This window comes from Saccostrea echinata, unplaced genomic scaffold, assembly GCF_033153115.1.
Source record: "Saccostrea echinata isolate AGI-Se365-2 ecotype Australia unplaced genomic scaffold, CSIRO_AGI_Sech_v1 ptg000054l, whole genome shotgun sequence".
NCBI lineage: Eukaryota > Metazoa > Mollusca > Bivalvia > Ostreida > Ostreidae > Saccostrea > Saccostrea echinata.
The window spans coordinates 51,532,531-51,548,396 of record NW_026889803.1 but is presented as its reverse complement, the minus strand read 5'-3'; the positions used below and the strand labels follow the sequence as shown (position 1 = coordinate 51,548,396).

Genomic DNA, 15,866 nt, shown 5'->3' with positions numbered 1-15,866 from the left:
TAACGCTTTTGATTAATGATATGTCTAGAAAAATTGTAAACCCGTTATCATCCGCTAAATTTGGCGCTTATTGGATTTAGTTAATGTCGATGTTATTCAACAGATTTGTTTAGAGTTAGTTTATACGGGTGGCTTATTATTATTATTTTTATTATTATCTGAAAGTCTTTCAGTGTGATTTACTCGACATCAAGGAAATAACTGTAGAGAATCTATATGCGGTAAATCTGTTATTTAAGAGTCAAAATTATTTCATATTTTCTAAGAATTATCCACCTATGTAAACAAACGTTTATTGCGTGCAAGAAATATTCAAGTTAAGCGCCCACCTTTTTTTGAAGTGCCATAGACCTAGGGAAAATATTTTTTGTATATGTTTATTTATACGTCACTTTTAACAGGTAATGCTTTTATAAACAAAATGAAATGAAACAAAAAAGAGGGGTTATTAAAAAAAATCGTGGACTGATGTGATATACTTAATACTATGTAGTCGGTGCTAAAAACATTATAAGGAACATAAAAGAACAAAACTTTAAGTGTTGAAAGTTTTAGCTTGATACGTTGATAATTTGCCAAATTTTATGTATTTACAAAAGACATCACCCGGCGCTGTCGCCGTTGAGTTTCATGACGTAATTGTTTCTCAATGTCCACTCCCTCTGCCTCAATACACTTTTCCTGATGAGTTTCCCTAGAGTTGATAGACTGAAACCCGTCTTGCTTATAAATATGACTTTACAATGCAATGAACAGCGGATCTCAATGCATAATATTGTAAATGGATCTATACACAGGGAAAGATCATCACTAGATTATGCCAGTGTAATTTTTTGTTTCAAGGTTTACTGCACATGAGCAACGTAATTTTTCAACTTTCTGACTTTGGACACCCGGACTACAAATAAACATTAAGTGTGCGTCTCTCCTCTCTCTGAATCCTTTTTGGCATTCAAAAAGAGGTACTCTGGATGCATTTTATTTCTCTCTAGCTGTTTAAACATTTCTAGGTCTTTGCCAGTTTTTTTTTTCAAGGGGTGGAACATTATAGAATATAGGGAAATGTATTCCCTACCCCTTCTGACGTCATTTTAACGCCTAAAATTTTTGGGCATTCCATATAAAATTTACAATAAGATTTCAGAGAAATTAAGGAATGAGGTAAAAATGCAAACTTTATGGAAAAATTGTGTCGTATTACATGAACTGAGCAAATGAACGTAATTACTGGATAGCAAATGCTCATATAAAAAGAGTTTTCTCCGTTAGACTCAGGTAGAAATTACGTCGTATTTTGAGGCTGCTCCGCCTGGTCATGCCAATGCTTACAAAAGCATAATCAATTCATTTTAAAATAACACTTATGATTTACAGTTTATTCTATAGAGAGAAAAATGATGCGGTTTTAATTTTATGGCGCTAGTCCAAGAACGTTTTGATAACTTGACCCTCGTATTCATGATCTGGAACTTATTTTACTTTTGCTGGTGCACGATATTGCGAAATAGCATACCGGGATATAAGTGCATCCCATAAGAAGCTTTATATTTCTAACTTAAAATCCAAGAATTTGAAGGAGTTAAGATAAGTTGCTTACTAAATTTTTTATTTCGGAGACTTTTGTTGTTTTGGAAAATCAGAATGAAAATCCATCTTCTCCATTACACAAGATTAAGTGTTCAAAAGTAAAAAAAAAAAAGATTTTGCATGAGTGCTAAGTTCATTTAGTAGGTCAGGGGTTAAGAAATATGCAGGATACAATAAAGAAAATGTGAAAAAAGAAAAATATGCATTTAATATATTATACACTATTTCTTTCAAAAATTACACAACAAATAACAGCGTGAGTATATACAATTAATAAGTAAAGAAACAAAATATATCTCCTAATACATTTTTAAAGAGATAATACCCAAATCGATGAGGAAAATATTTTTCTCCATATTTCATTTCATGTCAGCTACAAGGAATGGATATTTTCAAATAAAAAAACACATTTAACATTTTTTTAAATTAAGTGTGTTTATTTGGTCATTTCTTTGTATCTGATTCAATGAAAGCTTTCCGAGAATTTTTCAAATCTTACAGGGCTGTAAAATATTATAGGGTTATTGAACTTATATTGCTGAATATTGGCACGAGTTGCGAGTGCTTTTGTACAGCAATCGATTTCGTTCATAAAACTGAATGCAGTTAACAGACATTTATAAAAAAAAAAAAAAAAAAAAAAATGAAAAAAAGTCTTTTTAATGTGATTTCATCGAGGGTTGAACTATAAATTTCTAAAATAAATGACCCAGAACTTTTCAAGGTCATTTTATCATAGATTAAGAATTTTAAAAAAGTAAGAAAGTAAATCAATAAATTAGGATAATTGTGCTTTTAATGTTTTTCATGAAAAATAATCTCAGGAGGCGGCTCTACTGGTAAATCACGGCGTTTGCCTAATCAAGAAGGATTTACGATGTTCGCAATTCACACACCCATGTAATTCAAAAAATGTTGGTCTCTTCTATTTCTACATCTTTATTGCAGAAAGATAAGAGTTTAATTAAAAGGAAAAAACTTTATATACACACCTCTGATACGTCTAGAAAATTCGTAAATCCATTTGCAATGTTCACTTAGTGCCGTTTTCTGGCCTTGTGCATTTCTGAAAAATCAAAACTGCGCACTTTTATTTGATGGTGCATTAAATATTACTTGGACCCTTGGCGACTGCAAATCTATTAAAACTGATGGAATTTTCTCGCAGTTCAATGCATTATGACGTCCAAAATAGTGCCCTAATTACCACATCCTGAAAAGTCCTTTAAAACTGACCAAAGGTTATGCTGTGTTTTAATATTTCGTATATTAACGTAAACCTGTGATCAAAAGTGTAAAATTATATAATAATAGAATTTTCTGAGCCATATGCCCGGTAAAACATGTAAAAAATTTTTAGATCGAGGGATGTGCTCATTTTATAATTCTTAAATTTTGAAAATACTCAAATACACATATTTCTGCAAAATTTAATCAAAAAATGCATATCTAATACGCCTGTTTTCCAATACTTGGACTCTCAAAAGAAATTTTGTTATAGGAAATGAAAGCAATAAATTAAATATCTACTTAAAATCGATGTTTCAAATGGGACATTACGGTGTGAGTCAAGTACCTGGTAATTGGTAAAAGGACAGAACATTTTATTCATAAAGTGAACCTAGCCCTTTTTCACTAACTGAACTTAGTTCAGATTTGTGTAGAATGAGATTTAAAAGGTAATTTTTTGAAAATCTTTCAGTAAAAATTACTCCAAATCAATGAAATTGTAGAGAAATCATATGTACGGTAAATCTGTAGATTCAGAATCAAAATTTATCCATTTTCTTAAGACTTATGAGACCAACGTTAATTGTGTGCGAGAAATTTCTCATTCTAATTCTATTCAGATGTACTTGCTTTCCTTTAAAAGAGAATTTTCGTTTATTCTTCCTTCTTGAAAAAGGAAGACGTTTCAGCTAACATACATTAATACATCTGCTGGGATGTCTTACAAGAAATTTTTAAATTTTTACAAACAATATGAAAAATGTCTATTTGATGTGATTTCATCGAGGGATTAGTTGAATATATATATATATATATATATATATATATATATATATATATATATATATATATATATATATATATATATATATATATATATATACATATATATATATATACATATATATATATATATATATATATATATATATATATATATATATATATATATATATATATATATATATATATATACAAAGTTTAAAGGTGATATTGTCCTATTATTTTAAAATTTTTAGAATGTAAGAAAAGAACTATGTATCAGAATTATTGTGCTCTCCATTTCTTTCATGAGAAATAACTTCAGACAAGATTAGTCGCATGTTGTCAAATAACACTTTTATTTTATTCATACGATATTATTTGTCTCGTGCTCTATCGCATAAAAAGGGGTTTTTTTTCAATTTAATTGAAAAAAGACAATCTTTATATACGGATTTTTATTTTAACACTTTTGATTTATGATAATTTGTGGAACATGTATATTTAAAAAAATTGCACACCCGAATTTAGCACTAACTGGATTTAAATAAAGTTTAACAGATTTTTTAGATTAACGATTAAAGGGTAACATTTATATCTTATCATTTTTTTGTCAGTCTTTCTGTGTAAATTAGTCCAAAATAAAGAGATTACTGTTAAAAAAATACATGTACGGTAGATCATTATTAAAATTTTATATTTCCCTAGAATTATTTATTTCTTTAAACCTGATTATTTGCGAGAGATATCCACGAGTAAAAGCAATTTTTTTACTTGCGAAAATCTCTCGTCGTAAACCATTTATATAATAAATTACACAAGCATTCACATGTCAACATTTTATCACAAGGGTGACTCTACTTTAAAAGTGAATAACAAGTTTTATCGAGAAATAAAGAGACAGTGTTATGGCAATGCACCAGAACTATCTGGAAAGTGTGCATATGAGCAGTATTTGCCATCTCATATAATGTTTTTAATTTACCGCGATTTAGATTTGTCGACGCCGTTTTATCAATTAACAATATTAATTTTCATTTCTACATTAATTCGATATATCCCTTCAGACTCAAAATAAAAGGCACCACAAATTCTGATGGATTCATAGACTTTGTTATATAGCTATTACTATCTATCGTTAGGTCAAATCTTGATTGATGTTTTCATTCAAATTGTTTGGCCATCATCTCTGTTTACGAGGTTCGAGTTGCCTCTGCTCACAGCTTGTATTGTTTAAATGGACTTTTGAGCATGTATGGTCACTGCTCGTTGACTTCACATTTTATTCACCAAATAAATCAACCAAAGTAAGAATGTTCTGTTTATGATATTTTTTTTTCCTTTTTGTATTTATTGATATATAGGAAGACAGATAATACTTTTGAAAATAAAATGCTAAAATATTCATGATGTAGGATTTGTATTTCATTTGAAAGTGCCAAATATTGCGAAATAGCATTTTGGGAAATAAGGGCATCCCATAAGCGGCTTTATGTTTTTAATCTAAAAACTAGAATTTGAGAAATTAAAATGAATTACTTAATATTTTTTGTATGAGAATTTTTGTTCTTGAAGGAAATCGAAATGAAAAAAAAAATTGACAGGACTGAGTTTTGATAGTTTTGATAGGAGGATTGTTTGAGAGAGTTGCGTTTAATAGATAGGTCAGGTGATAAGATATATGCAGCATGCAATAAAGAAAATCTGAAAATAGCAAAAATGTGTACTTCGTATATCATACGTTTTTTTTAAAAGCACTCTACACAAGGTCATTAGTTAGTTTAGGGGAAAAGATGCATAAAGCTGAAAAATAAATATATATATTGTACTTTGAAACACATGTATATGCTTCCCTTTAAAAGAAACGTCTTTTAAACTACTTTTTGAAAAAGGAAAACGTTCCAGGTAACTTATTGATACATTTACTGGGGTGATCGGCTATGTTTTTAAGAATTGATATAGGTCTGCATCTGTATGGTCACCATTCTTGAAAATATGAGTAAATTTTGCTAGCTTTTAACATGAGAGAAATATGATACTAGATTTTATAAGATGTGTAATAGATATGCATAGAACTCAAGAGTACTCAACATATAAAATACTTCTGTCTCAATAATTCTATTAATACTAAAAAAGTTTTCATCCTCAAGTTTTGTTTTTGTGAATTTATTTATTATTTCCGAATCAAAATTTTGCTCTTATCTTATCTGCTAATTTCCGTAAAGTGTTAAAGATATCATGTATGTTTTCAAAATTTACTTCCTTTAGTGTAATACGGGAAGGTGTAATTTTTTTGGAATTAGATGCCAAATGGTTTAAATAGACCCACATTTCTTTAAGACGTTACTTTCTTCAATGGCCGTAAAACAATAAAACAATAATTTGACTTGATCTATTAACTGCGTGGCTTAATTCTCCAAAATTTGAATTTTTTTCTGAATCATCAAAGATTTTGATGAAAGACATATTTCAATGGACACAGAAAGTTTAAAGGTCATTGTATATTGGATTAAGAATTCTTAAAAAGTAAGAAAATATACGTAAAAATGTATCAGGATTATCCCGCTTTCCATTTATTTCATGAGAAATAATTTTATAAGGCAGAAGTACTGGTTCATTATATTGTAGTGAGTGTTTGCGTATTGTTGAAATCGCACTTCATAAATCCATTTTATTCAGAAGGTATCGTTGGTCTTCTCTAGTGTTTCTACGTCTTCATTGCACAAAAAATATAAGAGTTTTACGGTGAAAAGACAAACTTTATATACACATTTATATTTCAACACTTTTGATTTATGATAGTCTGTGATGTGTCTAGAAAAATCGCAACCATGTTTTTTGTCCGTTAAATTTAGCACTAACTGGATTTAGATAACGCCAGTACTATTCAACAGATTTGTTTAGATTCATATTTTAAGGATAGTTTTTATTATTTTGTGAAAGTCATTCATTCTAGATTTCTACAAGTCAAGGAAATTAGCGTAGACAATACATAATTATAAGATAAATCTGTTAATTCAGAATCAATATATTATCTCATATTTTCTAAGAATTTTCTAATACTGTAACCGCCACGATAGCTCAGTCGGTAGAGTGCTTGCTCCGTGATCGGAAGATAGTGGGTTCAAACCCCGACCGCGAGTGACCTATGGCGATAAAAATAGGAAGAAACTGTTTCTTTGCCAAGCACTCGGCACTTTAAAGTGAAAGTTGCGGGTTCTGCGGATTAGATCTTATAGGCCCCGTGTCACGATTGGCGTTGGCATGATAAAGATCCGTCACTGCTCTGGGTGCCAAGTAAAGGTCTAACTTTAAAGCCCTTCATCGGTATATGGTGACATCTCTATATGAGTAAGAAATTCTCGAACCGAACTTAAAACAACATACAATCAAGCAATCAATTTAATACTGTAAACCAACGACTTATGGTTATTGTATGCGAGATACGTTCACTAGTTTTGCGACTATTTTTAACTTTGGAGAATTTCTCTTTGCAAACCAGTTATGTAATTGGAGGCCTGTTTTATTTAAGAACTTCTGACGAAGTGTGAAAATTATACATGTAATTCTTAAATCTCGCCAACCTTCTAATTTTGTTAGATTATATCTAATTAAATAATATAGCTGAATTCTTCTACTTCACGTTTATATAAAATCACATTTTAATCAAATAAAGAATACAATAAATTACAAAAATAGATTTTGGTCTAAGTTGTAAGTTCTTTTGTAAAATATGGCCAGGTGAACCTCTCATATTTCCCACTTAAGCTTGTCTAAACGCCTGTTGTCCGTAGTTTTTCTGTCTCTGTCTGTTAACTTTTAACATTTTTGACATCTTATCCAGAAGCGGAAGAACAATTCAAATCCAGCTTGACAAAAATAATCTATGGTAAAGAAGCATTTTCGCTAACCTACGGTTTCTGATCCGCTACTCTCCTCAGATACTTCTGGCCTTTCAAGCTTTCAAAAGTTGTGTTTTTTTCTCTCGAGATGTTATTGGAGTTATTGATATCATTCAACCAATCAGCGAGTGCTATTCTCCGTTTGAAATATATCTTGACTCTATTGTGTCGGGAATGAAAAAAAGGTAAACTAAATGCAATTCTATAAATAGTTATGGTGAATTCCAACCTTAAGTCGATGTGCACATAATGTAAGCAGGAATCTATATTGCAGATGTAAGTTTGCATTCAAAATAAGAAATAAACATCGCTCGATAATGTAAGTGCTTGTTATTTTTTTTTCTTTAAAAACTTCTATTTTTTAAAAAAAACAATATTTCTGTCGATGACGCAAGCGTATGTAGTAATATTCGATGTCATGCTTCGTATACAATCCTTTTGGTAGTACGATAGGTCAAGGGTTTGTGAGGAGAGTAGCTGATCAGGATTTCTTGGCTAGCGAAAATGGTAAAGAATTCATAATTATTCAAATAAAGATCCATTCCTCTTTCCAAAGGGAAATAATTGAGAAGAGACAAAAATAGCGTGGGACTCCGTGACGGGTCATTTTGTCGCCCTGATCATATTGTCATCAGCAACAATAGTTACCTACCCTACCCTAACTAACAGATTGTCGTCTATCGACACAATATTGACACCGGGGCAACAAAATGTACCAAGATGAACCCTTTTTCTCACTGCAGGATGGGAAACAAAGGTATCTTGCATATTGACATATTATGGTCGGCGACGATGTGTGCTGCGACCATTTGCATATTATTGCTTAAGGAAGCTTTAAACACTGCTCGCAGTAGAGTTCTATTTCCATGGTAGTTTTATGATATTAGAGTGATCTGCTATTTGATATAAAACGAAATAAACATCTACAGTATAGATATAAATGGGACAATTTGAAATGGCTTAAAGTATTCTTTACATTATTTAAGACATACATTATATAAGACCAATATAAGTGAACAACAGTGATTCCTGTTCACTAATACTTCATTGTCTTTAAACATTATTCTTGGAGAAATATGGCAGGGACCCTATGTTGAAATTGTACTAAATAAACCCAATATGCACTAATTTATACGATACAAATTTTCAATATCCAAAAAAAAAATCATTTGTGTTTAGAGCTTCCTTAAAGAATATTGTACTCGGGACAGAGAAAAAGAGAAAAATATTTTTGAATTTTTAATAAATTTATTTCAATTATGTTACTTGCACCATTCTCCCTTCACACTAAACATATATTAAATAAAGTAGCTTCATTTGAATTACATTGTAAACTATATGTTTAAAATATTGCGTTTTTTAGTGAACATGCCGTCTCAGGAAAGCTGAAGATATAATTCTTCTTCATTAAACACAGAGAAACTCAGACTATTGCACTAAATCGCGCTTCATGAAATATGCCTAGATGTGATATGTCTGTGGGATTTTTACAACATTTTCATTCACAAAATTACGAAAAAATACTTGAGCAATCCTATCTTTGGGTGACAATATGCAGTGAGGGTAGGCACATATTGTCGCAATTTTTAAATGTGCCGATTGACGACAATTTTGTGTATTGGGTTTAAGTGCACATTGTCAGCGACGACGGTACTAATTGTCTTACAGGACGTCACAGGGTCTTTTAAAAAGCTTCTCAAGAACACTGATCCAGAAAAGGTGGTGAAACTTATGTAAAAGCTTTATTTGCATAAAGTATATTCAAGTTTGTGTACTCCAAGACCCCTGGGAGTATGGTAGGGACACAAATATACAAATAAGTTTTACATAGGAATATATGTAGAAAAAAAATTACATTTAATTGTCTGCTCAGGGACTTAAGGAAGGGGCTAAAGATGGTGGCTATATCAGTAAGCAAAGACTCTCTGGTATTAATAAAATCAATTCCCGTTCAATTTCCCGTTTACCGTTCAATCGATCCCGTTCAAATATTTTTTTTAGGTTTTCTACCTGTTCCTCAACTACATGATTCCCCATGTACTATAAGAAGATTTTTTTTATCCGTCCATGGAGTCCATGAAGCTCGTCGTTTTTTTTTTGTTTTTTTTTTTTTGTTTTTTTTTTTTTGTTCAAATGGTACTTAAAATAAAATAATATACTGTTCAAAAAAAAAAAAAGAAACGCAGAGTAATATTTTAGTGAAACATTAATACATAAAGGTTACTTAGTAGAATTATGTATTGATAAGAAAGAAATATGGTAAACAAAAGGTCTACAATCTAAATATCATAATTTTTCAAGAATTTTGCAATCATGGAAAATTCAAGGCTATTAAATATCAAAATCTCGTATGCCCCCCCCCCCAACAGAAATATGTGAAACCCCAAATCGTCATCCCAATAGACGCATATGAGTGTATACAAAATCTGCATAAGATTGCCATCACAATCTAAATGTAGAGCTTGGGTCTCTTGTTGCAGAATCTAGGGATGGGTTTTTTGGCGGATACGTCAATCCATTTTGCATGTTCAATGGGATGTTAATCTGGCGATTTAGATGGCCAAGGTAGAACAGGATGCTGTGTCCTTGCAAGAATGCACTTGCCATACGAACCGTATGTGGCTGTGTATTGTCAGATTGAAATACGACTCCAGGATGCTGCATGATTGGAAAGACGTGTGCAGGTAGGACGTCCTCAGAGTACTGTTGTGCCGTCAAAGTCCTATGAATATGAACCAAAACAGCCCTGCTTGTATACAATACCGTTGCCCACATCATTACACTAACATGACCAAGTCTATCAACCTCGCGGAGCTAGTTTTCTGCAAAACGTTCATTACGAAGCTTATGCACTCTGACTCTTGCATCAGATTTTGCAATAAAAAATTTTGACTCATGGATAAACCAATCTATTCAGGGGTGTTGCTGTGGCCATATTCTGTTGATCTGAGATATTTGAAGTCGATATTTGTGGTTTGTGGGGTAAGAACAATGACATGAATAAGTCTTCCGGTTCTAATTCCAGCTTTCCGTAGTCAATTGCAAATGCTTTTGTTTGATATTCTTTGCATTTCAAAGACAGTAAATGCTGTAGTAGAAAATTATACAAACCAATGAAGCTGATGTCACGTGTAGTCTGCTATATTATTTGCAATTGTTTGCTGAACCATGCTTTAAGTATCTGTTTTAGGTAAGATATTGTGCTTTCTGCAACATTAAATCCTCATGCAATTGTAGACAGTGGTACACCTGTTTCCAGTTGCCCAATTTCCTTTTTGTGATATGCATCGCTCAAATTCAGCATTTTTAGATAGAGTCAACTTTCAAAAATATCAAAATCAAAAAATCGATAACCTAGTGAAGTTGATAAGAAACCAACAAACGAAGTTTTAAAAAGTCCAAATTTTAGCATTTTTCAAAATCGGGCTTTTTGTCTTCGGTTTTGTACTGTCAAGTTAACAATAGCGTTAAAAATTAATAAATTTTACTCGAATGAATCATATACATCTAAATAAAATGTATTAAAAACTATTTTATATCATTCAGCATTTTACATGTTGCACTTTTTAAGGAAATTATGTACAATATGCACTTTTTGTAATTATTGATGTCGGACAACAAAAACGTCTGTAGCTTTTTTTCTCATCTCCCCAAACTATTTGAATTATGTTTTTTATGCGACATCAATCTTTTGATCTCACTCTTTACCCGATACTCAAAAAAAAAAAAAATAATAAAATAAAATAAACCAATTACATGTTTAACAGTTAAATGGCATTTTAATGAATAAACAATTGCCGATATGAATTAGGCTTTATTCTCAAGTATATCTAAGATGCTTGAACATTGTATCTAAAAATAATAATAATGATTGCTTGTGTTTTTAGAAGAGTTCTAGGTTTACTATATCCAATTACCCCCCCCCCCCCCCCTTAAAAAGTTTATTGCAAGAATTTGAAAAGTGAGTCTTTTATGCTTGTGTAATCTCTAGTACGTTGAATATTGCAAAATTGGTTTTAGAAAAAAAATCTTAATGCCCAAAGTCAGCGTGTTTGTTATGAAATACAATTCAAACAGTAAGAATCATGAACTTTAGGTCAAGCCCACATCATCACAATCAAAGTTTTAATTATTGCTCTTACCTTCATTTTAGTATACGCAAAAACAGAAACTGATATAGCTCTATAATTGCATTCATTTTAAAATTATTCAAAATAAGATCAATGTTGAGAACTATTTGAATAAGCTTATTGTACTCGTAGAATGAAATAAATCAAATTCGGCCCGGGCTCCAACTCTGAAATTATTTTCATTTTTTTATTTAATTTTTTTCATTTACTTATTTTGAACTTATTTCCAAAAAAATCTTTATTTATCTTTATTTTTGCTGGATAAAATAGACTAAGATTCTAATCCGTGAATAAAAAAAAATTTAAATAAAATATTTTTAAATCATTGTTTGTGTGTTCCTTTTCGAAATCTTGAATTCGCCCCGAATAAAGTGTATTCCATAACCTATATGATCATATATTATACATAAAGTTCCAAAATGACACCAGTACTCTGCTAGAAAATTCTAATATTCATTTATGGTCAATTGACAAATGCGATTTATGTAATAAATTATTTTATGACGACGAGTTTCCATGATTTTCATTTTGTCACCCTTTGGTGAGCCTCACATTTTGCTAAGTCAGTTACCCGTATATAGCCTCTCTTCTTTCCTTTGATTTCATTGGCTAAGAGATAGCGTCCTTTCTGTATTAGCCTAAGCCTGGAGGAGAACAAATGTTTTTGTGAATTTTTAGCCAGTTTTTTTAGTTACCCCCCCCCCCCTCCTCCCCTTAACCGCTAATGGGTGTGGTGGATGATTGACCCCACCTTTGCCAAGGTTAGAAGATTTAAGACAAAATTACATTGTATACTCTCTGTATTTACCTGTTAAATTCTTGTTTTGATTTTGTATGAAGAAAACTGTATATACATGTTTTTACAACAGTTTTTTGGGAAACAGTAGTTAATATAGAGTTTGTGTTCTGTTATTATTATAAATGTATGTAAGAATATTTTATATGTGTAAAGAACAATTGTCCATATTTGTTGGAAACCTTTGATGCTTATATTGACTACATTTTTTGTTGATTGATCAACATTTTTATTTTGATCAATAAAATACAACTTCAATACACACATGTGTTTTGTCCCTTTTTCATAGCAGTTGGGAAAAGAGGAGGCATAAAGGAGTTTACGCAAAGTCAAGAGTTCTAAGAAGTTTAATACGTATGTTACAAGCATGCTATTGATAATAACTACAGGTAAACTTCGTTATCTCGACATCGACGGGACCATCGGAAAATGTCGAGATATCCGAGGTGTCGAGATATCAGAGTTGAGACTTGACGTCTTAGATTTCACTGCATAGCAAAACAGACAAGCTTATTATATGTACATGACTTTAATATAGACAGTAGCTCAACATATTTCAGAATTTCCTTTATTTTTATTAAAAATCTAAGAAGTTATTTTAAAAATCTTGTTTATAAAACGTGTTCTTTATCGAAATCTTTCTAAATTCACAAAGTTTCAGCATAAAGTTACATCATTCGCGTGTAACTTGCCTTTTTGTCAGAACAGGATACGAAATGCGCTCTATAAACTTCGAACCGTATAAAGTCGACATACGATATACGGAAAAAGTTTAAATGCGGATTACTTTTTTCTTATTTAATTCAGGAAAAATGTACATTAAAATTATTTTTTTAAAGAGATTTGTGCATCTAAACTAACGTAGTGATGTTACAGATGCATGAATTACGGCTGATTCTGTCAATCGTGTCGTTAATTGGATTGTTTCCTGTTGAATACATTTTAAGTACAAAATATCATTTATACATCTTTTAATTAATTCCTTAGTTTGAATTATTCAGTGTGTTTGTTATTCATTGAAATTTAGTTGCCTTCTTCAAATTTAAAAGTTATGTTAGATTCCCATATAAAAACCGTTTGTACACTTACGCAGAATCGTGTAGATTTAGCAATGTTATTACCCAAGAACATTAAGCAAATAACTTCTAAAAGACGCCGAGGGGGCTTGGGATTCACCTACAAACACAATCAATAGAATTGATTTAACAACGTGCAGTCAAAACATGGGTGGGAAAGGTGTGAAATTTTGACGACGTCGAGATACCCGGAGTCGTCCGTGCGTGACGAGCGACCCTATCTGACAAACAGTTAGGTTCAGTAGAGCAGAAAATTGCCGATGTCGACATATACCAGGTAAATTTTGCTATTGGGACTGTAAATATACGTCGAGATAACCCGGGTTGTCGACATTACCGATGTCGACATATCAGAGTTTTTGCAAATCACTTATATAGTAAATACTGCCGGGACCGCGGAAGGACGTCGACATATCCCAGGTTGTCGACATATCCGATGTCGAGATACCGAAGTTTACCTGTATTACAATTTTGAATTTTGCTGTCGGTTATTTAAACCAACATATTTTTATGGAGCATATATATATATATATATATATATATATATATATATATATATATATATATATATATATATATATATATATATATATATATATATATATATAATGAAATTTACTTATACATCATAAGCACTCATTTTCATTTAAATAAGTAAGTAAAGACAGTTCAAAACTTTTATGTTTATTATGTTTATTACAAAAAGGGTGAAAAGTAAACGCAACAGAACTTACAAGCAATAAATTAAAAAGACAAAAAGAACAAAGAAATGAAAGACATATTTAAATATTAATTGGTGATTAAAGTTTCAAGAGTTGTTCAAGTCTATATGTAAACTTCAAATAATGTTTTTCTTCTTACAAGAGCTTCTAGCAAATGCTGCTGTAAGATATGGAAAAACAATGGGCATAGACTGGATTCAAGAAATATGCGAAAGATTTTCACGAAAAGTCCTTGTCTTTCAGAGAGACTTGGTCATATGCACTTTATGCACTTTCCAGGTACTACTGATTTGGTTAATTCGGCTCCAAATATTATGTATGCCGACCGGGCTTACTAACTAGTTATATTCGATCCTATTTCTTATTGTAAGTAAGATTTTATCGGATTGGATTTCCTCGTAAATCTATAGATAAGGGAACAGATCGGAACGGATATTGGTAAAAGTTTTTTGGTGGGCTGTGGATATCGTTGTTCCTCAAGTTCACGTGTAATCTTCTTTGTCTTCTAGATAGGTTTGGAACATCAAAGGAAAATGATTTCAATTTATTGTTAGACATATCAAGATACTCCAAACTGGGAAAACTTGCGAACCATTTCTTTAATTCTTCAGGCAACTTTGATATTTTGTTTGAACTTAAGTTTAGTGTCAAAAGCTTTGGGTAATAAGCATGCAATGTTAAATCCTCCATAAAATGTTTTCCAAGGTTCGGATTATTCGAATTTTCAAGGTATTCAAGATTTTTGTAATGACATTGAAAAGATTGAGATCGAACCTTTTCTCTGAAAATGTCGCTGATCTGAGACATAATATCAAGCATTTTGGCACCAGAGGTTTTTGGAACATTTATGAATCTGTAGGTATTATTTCGCCAAATAGATGTCTTTACCGATTCCTGTCCACAAGTATAGGATTTTTCAAATTGCATGTTCCTGATCATTTTGAACCATTCAGGAAGGTTGATTTCTGTAACACAATTTTCGATACGTCTGTGTGAAAGCGTATCTGGATACCTCGATGGTATGTTGTATTCCGCGAAGTAACCTCTTAGATGACAGTTTTTTAGTACCACCCTTTCCAAATTGCGAGCTCTCATTGGCCAGGGAATATGTATAGATCCTCCCTCCAAACAAGAAATTTCTAGAGAAACTTTACCCAATGGTTCGAGGTTGTCTAACCATTTCCTGAATTTGATGAAGTCCCATTGTTCGCTTACTTTGAAATAGCAGTCTTGATCGCCACGAAAGTTTCTCCTGCATGATTCTTGGAAGGAAGTTCCTAAACCTTCAGCGCAGCTATACAGGCTTACAAGAATTTGCAGAGTAAGAACAGATGACATCACACTCTTGTGAAACATAGCAGTATTTTAAGTAATAGTTACTTAGAGTTATTTTTTCTTAATGAAACAAACTTTGTTTGTTGTGTATATATATACATTCAGGTGAAGGACAGCACGTGCTTGGAGAGCCAATCAACAGTAAATATTATAATGCTAGGCCTTTCCCATTCACACGAAGGGTCAACCATGACAAATAACTGATAGGTAGGGAATTTGCTTCTTTGAATGAACGACATAATTAACACACATTTGAAGTGGGATTTTTTTTTTTATAATTTCTCACTCATGTATTGTTTGAATAAGGGGCCGGGGATGTGTAGTCT

General features: G+C 31.6%; 1 protein-coding gene across 1 annotated transcript; it reads right to left on the bottom strand.

Annotated features, from left to right (window-relative positions):
• Positions 1 to 14,191: 14,191 nt before the first annotated feature.
• Positions 14,192 to 15,556, bottom strand: LOC133205283 (uncharacterized). The gene has a single exon (XM_061341057.1). The coding sequence runs from the start codon at positions 15,541 to 15,543 to the stop codon at positions 14,584 to 14,586; it is 960 nt and encodes a 319-aa protein (XP_061197041.1). The 5' UTR covers positions 15,544 to 15,556; the 3' UTR covers positions 14,192 to 14,583.
• Between the last annotated feature and the right edge of the window lie 310 nt (positions 15,557 to 15,866).

What these genes read in the sequence shown, in the direction of transcription:
- LOC133205283 (XM_061341057.1), bottom strand. Translation starts at nt 15,543, where the DNA reads ATGTCATCTGTTCTTACTCTGCAAATTCTTGTAAGCCTGTATAGCTGC.